Below are 11,972 nucleotides of genomic sequence, written 5' to 3' on the forward strand. Positions count from 1 at the left end.
ATGGAAAGGTACAGAAACAAGATAGGACTTGCACAAGCAATTTCAAATGTTTCCAACAAGATCTGGGCATTCATAGATGAGGTATTTGAGGTAACTGTCATGTACAATATGGTGCAGCAATTAACACTACGATTGTTTCATACTGAATCGCATGTGGAGTTTGTTCTAACTTTGATATATGCTAAATGTGATGCAATTGAGGAGATAGAATTATGGGATTCATTATATGAAATGGCAAGGGATATGAATGCACCATGGCTAGTAGGGGGATATTTCAATGTAATATGGGACGAAGAAGAGAAGTTTGGGGGGTTACCTGTGTCATTGAATGAAATTGATGATTTTCGACACTGCGTCAACACTTGCAATCTCTTCGATCTTGGATTTAAAGGTAGCATATTCACATGGTGGAATGGGAGAGTAGAGGAAGACTGTATATTCAAAAGGCTAGACAGATGCTTGGCCAATTTTCAATTCTAACAAACATTTCCGGGAATAGAGGTGCAACATTTGTCAAAGACTGGTTCCGATCATAGTCCAATGTATCTAAAGTGTGATATTGAGACTCCACCAATAAAAAAGCCTTTTAAGTTCTTGAATTTTTGGGTGGAACATGCAACTTTTAAAGATGTGGTGAGAGAGAACTGGACAGCTGATTTCAGTGCAAATCCTTTTATTATTTTTAATCACAAGTTAAAAAAATTAAAGAAAGCCCTTTCATTGTGGAGTAAGGCTACGTTTGGAAATATTTTCCAAAAGATAGCAAGCATGGAGGAGGTAGTGATGGTTCACGAAGTAGAATTTGAAGCAAATCCTACAGGGATGAACAGGGAAAGGCTACAAAAGGTTCAGGCAGAATTGATCAAATGTCTTGCATTAGAGGAGAAATTTTGGCAACAAAAGGCGGGCATGACTTGGTTCAAGGAAGGGGATAGGAATACTAATTTCTTCCACGCACAAGTGAGAGGTAGGAGGAAGAGACTTCAGCTTAACAGAATTCAAGATAGTGGAGGAACATGGATTGAAAAAGAAAAAGAAATTGCAGAAGAGGCTATAAGATTTTACGAGGAACAGTTCACAGAAACAACTTCTCCTTCTTTATTTGAGATCGTAGACCATGTTCCTAATCTGATGAACAATGAACAGAATGCAGAATTGATTAAGCAGCCAACAAAAGAGGAGGTTAAAGAGGCAGTATTTGGACTTAATGGTGATAGTGCTGGAGGGCCAGATGGTATGACAGGCAAGCTATATCATTCTTGTTGGGACATAATAGGGGATGACCTATTCGACATGGTGAGGGCTTTTTTCAATGGTCATGAGCTACCAAAGTGTGTAACACACACAAACCTAGTTCTGATACCAAAGAAAAAGAAGTTACCACTTTTTCTGATCTAAGACCAATAAGCCTAAGTAATTTTTCAAATAAGGTTATATCGAGGGTCGTGCATAAAAGGCTAGTGAAATTTCTCCCAAATCTGATATCGGAGGAACAGTCAGGTTTTGTTAAGGGCAGGAATATAGTAGAAAACATCCTTCTAACTCAGGAGATAGTCACTGACATTAGGCTTAGAACTAAGGCTGGACCTAATGTCATCCTGAAGCTAGATATGACCAAAGCTTATGATAGATTATCCTGGCTATTCCTAACAAAGGTAATGAGAAAGATGGGATTCACAGAAAGGTTGATAGGGATTGCTTTTTGATTAGTTTCAAACAATTGGTATTCTAATCTAATCAATGGTCAAGCTCATGGTTTCTTTAAATCCTCAAGGGGAGTAAAACAAGGTGATCCTGTATCTCCAACTTTGTTTATCTTGGCAGCAGAAACATTATCTAGGGGCCTCAATGCACTTCATACTAACCTGTATTTTTGTGGATTTGGAATGCCAAAGTGGAGTCCAAAGATCAATCATTTGGCGTATGCAGATGACATGATTATTTTTTCATCATCTGATGAAACTTTTCTGATGCTGATTATGCAAGTGTTGAATGCATATGAAAATGCATATGGGCAGCTTATTAACAAGACCAAATCAGATGTGTACCTGCATCATTTAACACACATGGATGTGGTCAGCAAGGTGGAAAGGATCACAGGCATTCATAGGAATGAATTTCCTATCACATACCTAGGTTGTCCTATTTTTTATGCAAGGAAAAAGCTGGAATACTATCAGCCCCTAATTACTAAGGTAATGGACAAAATGCAATCCTGGCAGGGCAAGTTATTATCAGTAGGGGAAGGGCAGTTCTCATATCCCATGTACTGCAAATCATGCCTATGCATCTACTATCAGCTGTAAACCCTCCAAAATATGTGATAAATAGGTTGCACAAATTGTTTGCTCAGTTTTTCTGGAGCAGCTCTGTAGGAGGAACTAGTAGGCATTGGGCTTCATGGAATACCTTATGCATGCCAGTTGAGGAAGGAGGAATAGGTTTCAAACTATTTTACTTTATTTCTTCGCAAAAGAAAAATTACAAAAAATATATATATGAATTTTAGTTTATGTATTTCTCATAAACTTGAAAAAAATACAAAAAAACTGTACCTTAATTTTGTACTTTATATAATTTCGAAAATTACCAAAAAATATAGTTCTATTAATGTTTTGTATTCATTTTAATTTTTGAAAAAATACAAAAATATTACTTTATATTTTATCTTTATATAAAAACGAAAATTACAAAAAAATAGTTTTATTAATATTTTGTAGCTATTTTAATCTTGAAAAATATTAAAAAAGATATAGCTTTGTTTTAAATATTAGTCTTATTTTGGTAGTTATTTTACTTACATAGGATTAGTTGAGCAACGTCGTGTTCTTATTCTCGGGTCCGGGCAAAAGAATAATATTCGGGTTCAAACTACCCGTTTTTAGGCCTAATTTTCGGACCTAGCCCATAATAATCCGAGTCCACCACACATGGGGGACACGCGTGGGGAACATGGACGGAACACGACACATGGGGAACCCCATCGCGCATGGGGGACACAAATCTTGGACCCCTACACGTGTGGGGTCCATTTTTCTTGGCAAAAGCTACAAATGCACGGGGTTAGACAGACTTGGAGGGGGTTGGATTTTGAAAAAAAAATTTGAACGGACACTATTCATCTTCTTCTTCCTCAAAGAAGAAGAAGAAAACCCTAGCGGAACCCTACCCAAACCAACCAGTCCCACACCCTCACGACCACCATCAACCACCCCGTCTCCTCCCAAAATCCATCGCAACCAGTCCGTCACCTTCCCCATCACCCTCCCATCGTGAAACCACCATCACTGCCCGTCGACCACCTGTTGAACCAACAAAACCCATAACCATCGTCCCATCTCCCTGATGCTCCCTCGTCGTCACTTTCTCGTCGAACCCCCTTAACTGGCCGGAAAAACCCAGTAGCCCACTCCCTCACGTCCAAACAAAACCAGAAAAACCCTACCCATAAACCACTACCACCAGCCCCTACTCTCTCACGTCCCAAAACGCCATAACCAGTCGCACCCCCCTCAACGCCTGAAACACCAGCACAACAAACCAACATGTCCAGCCTCCGTCAAGCAGCGACTGCTGCTGCTTTCCTGGCGTCGTGCTGCCCCGTCGACCCACCGCCGCTACCAGCTCAGTCCTCGATCACTGCCCAAACGACCCCTCAAAAGTAACGAACGTCCAGTAACACACCGGGAAAAACCAGTAGCAGCCATGGTTCATGCTCAGTCCGTTCGTGTTCGAGTGTCTAGCGCGAGCTATTCCGTTTGAGTTGTGATGACTGTTTCCATGGTTTCCCATTTGAAGTCCGTTCGAGTGCCGATGTGAGGTTCTAGTTCGTTGGTCTCGTTGCTTCATTTCGCTGACTATGGCTCCATTTCGGTTTGACGAATGAGTTGTAAACCCCCAGCAGTGTTTATCATTAGAGGTTCGTTTTCTAATCTTTGTTTGAGTTGTTATCGGTTCCTATCGAGTCCGAGCTTGAATACATGTTATGTTGAAGATCTTATTTAAATCTGTCGAGTTTTAGTTTTGTGCTTATGTTATTGCTATCTCAAATTGGCATGCTAGACGAAAGTTGTACAAAAGTTTTCATGTCCGTGACTAGCTTGCCGAATTGGTAGTCGGATTGATTTAATAAGTTCTATCATAATTTTGTTAGTCATTATTCTGTTGTTTACCATACGGGTTAGTTCTAAATGTAAGTTCATGTTTAATTGTAATTCGTCAAGCTTGAGATACTCTTTATTAGCCGTGTATCCTACTAGCTTCCATTGTTCGATTAATAAATTAGGATTTCTTTTTAGAGACGAACAAAGTAGAAAATTATAGTCATGCTAAGATTATCCTTTTAATTAAATGAGATGAGCCTCGCCGAATAGATACAGAAATGGCGGGCCCCTCGTTAAATGTATGTATTGAATACTTAGATTCTGGGACGGTCCGTTTAGCAAATGTCATGGCCCTCACCCAAAATAATAATACGCTAGTCGCTTCAGGCGCGCATTTAATAATGTTATCTACTTAAACTTGGGTGCACATTTATGTGACCCAAATCCAAATCTCAACGGAATCGAAATGTGTCTCTAATCACGGGTACATTGATTGTGGCGTGGTCTGAGATGCATTTCCATGATGTTGCAAATTCTTTTTTAATAATGAATGAGACGATCCTCGACAAACAAAAAATGCACAAGCTGCGGGGCCCTCTAAATGTATATATTAAAATACTTAGAATTCGAGGACAGGCCGTTTAGCGAATTTTACGGCCTTCCCCAAAATAACAAGACGCTAGTTGCTTTAGGCGCGCCTTTAATAATTTATTTTCCTTAACTCGGGTGCACATTTATGTGACCCAAATCCAAATCTCAACCGAGTCGAGATATGCCAAACAACTACGGGTGCATTGATGTAACGTGGTTCGAGATATGTTTCCACGACGTTGCAATTCTCGTAAAATAATAACAATAAGTAAGAAAGCGGTAAAAAGATAAAATTTTGCACATAAGTTCATATTTGTATAAAATCAGATAATCAAGCCGAATATAACAGTTGAGCGACCGTGCTAGAACCACGGAACTCGGGAATGCCTAACACCTTCTCCCGGGTTAACAGAATTCCTTATCCGGATTTCTGGTGCGCAGACTGTAATATGGAGTCATTCTTTTCCTCGATTCGGGATTAAAATTGGTGACTTGGGACACCTTAAATCTCCCAAGTGGCGACTCTGAAATAAATAAACAAATCCCGTTTCGATTGTCCTTTAATTGGAAAAAACTCCCTTGTACCCACGCGGGGCGGAAAAAGGAGGTGTGACAGGAGGAACTAGTAGGCATTGGGCTTCATGGAATACCTTATGCATGCCAGTTGAGGAAGGAGGAATAGGTTTCAGGTCACTGCATGATGTAACAAAGGCATTATTCAGCAAGTTGTGGTGGAATTTCAGAACAAAACCAAGCCTATGGAGCTCTTTCGTATGTCAGAAATACTGTAAAAAATTAAATCCTGTAATTGTTCCGTGGAAAAGGGGGTCTCACATTTGGAGAAAAATGCTGGAATGCAGAGATCTTATTGAACATCAAATCTTTTGGCAAACAAAAAAGGGATCCTCACTTTTTTGGTTTGAAAACTGGACAGATCTTGGGGCACTATATTTTTTAGTTCCTCAGGACTTTGGCATAGATGAAACAGTACAAAATGTACATGAGGTTACCTTAGATGGTGGGTGGGATGTGGATAGGCTATTTGAAATGCTTCCTGAAGACTTAGCAGTACACATTCTAGAGAAAATCAAACCACCTTCACCTCAGCAGGTTCTTGATGTGCCTTGTTGGATGCTGGAAACAAGAGGATATTTCAGTGTTAAGTCAGCATGGGATTATACGAGAAGAAGAGACGAACCAAGAATAGCTTATAGGATGATTTGGGTAAAGGGACTGCCTTTTAAAATAGCATTTTTCATGTGGAAAGTGTGGAAAGCAAAGTTACCTTTAGATGATTTCTTGAAAAAGGTAGGCTACTGCATGCCATCAAAATGCTGGTGTTGTGTACATCCTGATGAGGAATCTCTTCAGCATTTGTTTTTTAGATCAGAAACTGCAAAGACAACTTGGAAGTATTTTCTATCGAGGGTAGGAATAGCTGTGGAAGGACTTACATTGCACCAAGCAATCACAAAATGTTGGACTGCAAATGTATGCTTAAGGCTCAAACCGGTAATGCAAGCACTCCCTTCATGCGTAGTATGGGAACTCTGGAAAAGAAGAAATAGTATGAATTATGGTGATGTTGTGACAACTAGTAGGGTGATTTATCAAGTTTTATCAAATCTCCAGGCATTGGTGAAAGTGAGAAAGCCTGGGATGGACATGGTACCTCACAAATGGAAAGACCTTCTAGCCATGATGGAAAATTTTACTCCTAAACTTAAAGTTACCAAAGTCATGTGGGAACTTCCAAGTACAGGATGGCTAAAGGTTAATACAGACGGGGCATCGAGGGGAAATCCAGGCAGGATCTCAATAGGTTTTTGTATAAGAAATGAAAATGGTGACATAGTCAAGTCAGCAGGGAGGGAGATTGAGGAGACAACAAACACAGTAGCTGAAGCGAAGGCCATGGTAGAAGCACTAAGGTTCTGCAGATTTCAACAATTCTCTCATGTATGGATTCAAACTGAGTCAATGTTATTAAAAAAGATAATGGATGGGATTTGGAAACCACCATGGATCATATCTGAGCAGGTAGAGGAAATGATGCAACTAATGATTGGGGGCAATTACACAGTTACTCATATTCATAGAGAGAGCAACAAGTTGGCTGATCATTTAGCTAATTATGCTTTAGATCATGGAGAAATAGAATGCCAACAATTCTGGCATCTAGATGCACAAGGAAGGAGGTTGGTTAATGAAGATAAGATGCAATGTCCAAGTCTAAGGGTGAAGGTGGACAGGAGATAAGAAGCAAAGAGAATAGAAATAGCAGGAGGCATGTCAATTTAATCGACCATCAAATCTTAAGGGAGGAAGGTATCTCTAGCACGCAGGTACAACTATGCTATATTAAAGAACAAAAATATTTCAGTAAACAAGATGGGCACGTGATATTATGCTCAGTAAAAGATAACAATTTTATTGGAATCTGCACAAGCACGCTAGGGAATTGGCATGGAGGGCTGCGAAAAACCTTTCATGTAAGCACATGGTTTATTCTGAAAAGCGAGAAGCATGTCTCTTGGTCTGGGATGCACATTCGAGCAAAAACGAATGCAGGAAGGGATGAACAAAGCACAACCATGGAGGGTAGCAAATGCCGCAACCAGAGCAGCTGGGAGGCATGCATGCTCACACATAGAAGAGCACGCTGGAAGGTAAAGCATGCTAGACATAGATGATTTTGATACTTGAGCATGCAATACTTTAGCTCAATTCGAGAAATGGTAGAGCGTGTCCATGGAATTTTGCACGCTGGAATTGATTCTATCGAAGTTGGAGATGCACGCATGGCCTAAGCATGGATTGGAAAGTTGCCCAGCAAGAAGGCACGTGCATGGGGTCTTGACAACAAAAACGGGGACATATTTTATTGGGAGTGCTTTGAGCATGCTCTTGATTAGCACAATGCTACAAAAGATGGAATATACCATGTGCATCTTGATACACGCATGGAACTGGAAGCTTTCAAAACAAAAGATGTGGGGGTGTGTCTTTTTAGGAAGACATTTTAAATTATAAAATGGATACACGCCTGTTCTAAAATGGAATCGCATGTTTTCAAATGCAACACATACTGGACAATGAACTTGGAATGTGCGACTTTGATAGTGCATGCTTTCTCACATTAATGGAGATGGCATATGCATGGGGCGAGATTCACCTGGAAGAAAGGGGGTCAGACTGGATGAGCGCGTGTCTATGCTGCGAATATATGGGGAATGAGATTGATCCATTCCTGGAGCTTCACATTAATGGAGATGGCAAGATTGATCGTCAATAACATTATCAGTCCATATATGATACCAATGTAGAGATTTGTTCTCAATATTGGTAATAGGTATTATGTAATAGTCATAGTTATTTTTCCACAACGCAAGACAACCTTAAATTATGTATGTTTTATTTTGTTTGGATTTATATATATAATAAAACTAGCCCTAGGCGATTGCCTAGCGGATTATAAAAAAAAGGAGGAAATATCCAACTCTATGAAGTTTGCCACTATGGCCGCAATACATTTTGTGCGGTCCGCGGTGGACCACTGTAGCCGCATGACATTTTGTGCGCACTGCAGTGGGTTGCCTATGTAAACTTGAAAAAGGCTATGTAGTGCGGACCGCGATCCATTTTGTGCGGTCCGCACTGGGGTAGGTAAGCTGGGCCCCAGGACTTTTTCTATAAATAGTAACTAAGGCCCAACGGTTACACTTTTCGATCCTTTACTCTCAGAAATATTAAAAGCACTATTCGTCTTGCCTGTTACTCGTAATTCATAGCTTGGACTTATTAATCTTCATCTCATCTCACATATGGTAAGTTAATGTCAATTTAATTGCTTTAAATTTGGTAGTTTTCTTTTTCTTTTTGTTTTACTTGGCTATTATTCTTTTCTTCCTTTATTTTCTTTCATAGATTAAGTTAGGGTAGTTAATCTTTTGATTAAAATAGACATAGGTTGTTAAAATCAATGGGCAATCACTTAGGGACATTTCTTAGGTGCAAATTTGGGCTTAAAATCAAAAATACCTTGAACCCTAACTTAGTGCCACAGCTGGCCACTCAGTGTGGACCACAGTTGTTTTTGTGCAGTCTGTGGTGCCCTTGTGCGGTTCACAGTAACATTTTGTGCGGACTGCATTGATGAAAGTCCTGATAGCTGAACCTTGGGGACTGCAGTCGCACTACATTTTGTGCGGTCTGCATTGGTCCCTGTGTGGCCGCACTACATTTTGTATGGTTCACAATACCTGGATACAGAGAGTGGGTAGTTTTAACCCCACCTCTGTGGGGACCGCACGGCCATATGTGTGGTCTGCATTGTCCCCTGTGCGGCCACACACCATTTTATGCGGTCCGCACTGTGTGACTTCTGAAAACTGTTTGCAACTTTTCCTTCCTGTTTTGCAACTCTGTTTCTTAACTGCTTCTATTGATACTAACAAGCTTATTGGATTGTGTTTGCAGACAATGGTGAAATAATGAGATAAAGGTTCTAAACAACTAGGTAGAGGAGAATCCTCTTGGGGATAAAAACAAAAAATGTAAGATTGACTATTCAAGCCCGACAAAACATCAAAAACATGAGAAAGATGATTAAAGCTGCTGATAGGGCCGTTGACGTGTTTGGGAGTGAGTACGAGCCCTCCCGGGAGATATCTTCAGACTCAATCCCAAAATATATCCCTGACTGGCCGGAGAGAAACAGACTAAGAGACATTCTTCCCACTTCCCCAGCTGCCCAAACGTCAATAAATGTGTCTTCTGGGTCGTCTAAGGGTTCAGTTGAAGGCGGTGGGGATGAATACTCCACCTCTCCCATAACTTCATTATTCGAAGAGGGTTTAGTAGGAGACGATGAGGAAGTAGGAGGAGAAGGAGAAGTAGGAGAAGGGAGTGAACCTTAGGTTGGAGGGGTTGCGAGAACTAGGAAACCGGAGGTGTGGAAAGACTGGTTCGTGATTGAAGTAGCGTATCATAAATTCCGGGAATGGTGGCCGGTGAGGAAGTTGATCCCGGAGAGGAGTTTTGTGGATAGAGACTTGCTACCTCACAACCTCAATGTAAGGAGGAAGTTTAGGGAAAGAATTAACTAGGAATACTTTTTGGGTGAATGTGTCGACGCCAACGAGCACTTGGTCAAGGAATTCTACACCAACGTTGCCTACATAAAAAAGGGCACAAAAGTGAACAAGGTGCGAAATATGAAGGTGTTGTCTGATGGGAAAATGATAAATGACTACCTTGGCTTTGATGAGGAGGATGAGACCCTATATATGGCGAAGATGGAAATGGGCGAGGAGGTCCATCCCTGGTTGGCACAGTATCTGGAAATCCCAGGTACCACCCCCGATTGGTTGAATACGGGTGTCAAGATTCTGAGAAGAATTTTGAACTTCGAGGCAAGGGGTGGAAAACACTTGTGTGCAGCAGACTGGACCCCACTATTCATGATAACTCCCTCCCTCTGCACCGGGCAGTTTTGGTGGATTCAATCATGGCGGAGTACCCGATAAATATGGGAAATGTAATGTCTAGGGTAATCAAACTTATGGGTAGTGAGAATGATAGAAACTACCCTTTCCCCAGCTTCTTGACTACGTACTTCCGGGACCTCAAAGTTGAAAAGAGGCCATTTGATATAAAGGTCAAGGCGAAGGCCCCATTTTCTTGGTACAACATGCAGGTGGATGATAACCCCAAGAGCAAGAACGTCAAGGGAACAGCTACTGCTCCAACTGGCCAGTCTAAATAGCCAGTTGTGGTAGTGGCTCCTACTCAGCCTGCCTCCACCTCCACTGATATTCCTCCAGGACCATGCACCTCAACAGACCCGGAGATCCCTTCTTCCCGTGCCTATCCAGTGACTGCCCACCGACTAAGCCAGGCTCTTCTCAGTATCAACAACTGGATACAGACTACATCATCCAAGTTGTCTACCCTCACTACCACAGTAGAGGCTCAGTCGGCACCTCCACCTCCACAGGTCCCCCAGTCTGTAGAGGATGCTCTCAAGGAGATTTTAGCCAACTAAAAGAAAATCCTTGACACTCAGAAGGTACTCACAGATGCAGTTGCTTCACACATCTAGGCTCTCAAGGAGCTTTCTAAGGAGCACAAGAAGTTGAGGAAGACGCGGGCTTCCAAGGAGTCCGTAAAGGCGCTGAGGGTTGATGTTTACAGAATGAAGGTAGATCATCTACCTTTGGACTTATTGATACAGGACCCAGTACCATCAGCTCATCCCCAGCCCGAGCAGTCCCTATATCTTTTTTCCATTTCTCTTTTTAGTGCTTTATTTAGTTTAGTTGGCATTGGGGATAATGCCAGCTTTCATTTGAGGGAGTAGGCCCTACTTTTATGAATTCATTCGGATGATTATATATATATATATTCGATACTTTTTATGATTTTTTATCTTTTCATTTTTGGGTTGTATATAATTTTAACATTTCGTTACATTTATCGCACTTTTATTTTACTTTGGGTATGTATATAAAGTTATGCTGCATTGTACATATTCATCCCATCTATTGTATATTCGACAAATCCCCTCTTGTATATATTCATTTTACTTTCCACAACTTTTCGTTCTTAGCTTCTTATTTATGATTCATAGCTTCTTATTTTGAAAGTTTGCAATAAGCTTTTGGTTTTCTTAATGCCACAGTTCTTTCCAAAGGTGGAGTTTTGTGTGAACCAGGTGGCTCTTCCCAATGATGGATGGTGTGACAACCTTCTTAAGGGTTTGAGTCCATTTTTTTCTTTTTTGTTTTTAGTAGTTAGTAGTTAAGGGCATCTCAATCAAAGCTTCACTTAGGCCTAGCACATTTTCCTTTGATCTTATGGTCAAAAACAAATTGTTCTGTTTAGGATGGTGAAAGTCGTGACCTTGAGACTCTTGTGTTGACCGATAATCATCAAGTGGTTTTTCGGGACCAGTGTGTGCTCAAATCTTATCTAAGGTCATTGTAGGCCCCCGACTCTATGTCTTTAGTGACCCCATGGCTTGTGTGGTGAGTAATTGCATTGCAAGTCCAAGTCTCGAGCCATTGGTCTCGAACTTGCCCTGAATGTTTGTTGAGGCGAAATCCTAAGTGAATTTTGACTTGAGACATGATTATATGCTCTCCAAATGATTGCTTGAACACTTTCATAACCTACCAATGATAAGATCCCTATTCAACCCTTTTGAGCCTTACACTTTTTCCCTTCAAGACCCATAATACAAGTCTATACCCTTTCTAAAAGATACCCTCTCTTGGC

General features: G+C 40.9%; 1 protein-coding gene across 1 annotated transcript; it reads left to right on the forward strand.

Moving 5' to 3' along the window:
- Positions 1-2,306, forward strand: LOC138885743 (uncharacterized). Its single transcript, XM_070166723.1, has 3 exons — positions 1-391; positions 500-1,331; positions 1,775-2,306. Exons 1-3 carry the CDS (start codon positions 1-3, stop codon positions 2,304-2,306), a joined length of 1,755 nt encoding a protein of 584 aa, XP_070022824.1.
- The last annotated feature ends 9,666 nt before the right edge of the window (positions 2,307-11,972 follow it).

This window comes from Nicotiana sylvestris, chromosome 2 (genome assembly GCF_000393655.2).
Source record: "Nicotiana sylvestris chromosome 2, ASM39365v2, whole genome shotgun sequence".
NCBI lineage: Eukaryota > Viridiplantae > Streptophyta > Magnoliopsida > Solanales > Solanaceae > Nicotiana > Nicotiana sylvestris.

What these genes read in the sequence shown, in the direction of transcription:
- LOC138885743 (XM_070166723.1), top strand. Translation starts at nt 1, where the DNA reads ATGGAAAGGTACAGAAACAAGATAGGACTTGCACAAGCAATTTCAAAT. An exon ending in CTTCGATCTTGGATTTAAAG is followed by an intron (nt 392 to 499) that starts GTAGCATATTCA and finishes TTCCGGGAATAG; the next exon opens with AGGTGCAACATTTGTCAAAG. An exon ending in AATGGTCATGAGCTACCAAA is followed by an intron (nt 1,332 to 1,774) that starts GTGTGTAACACA and finishes TAAATCCTCAAG; the next exon opens with GGGAGTAAAACAAGGTGATC.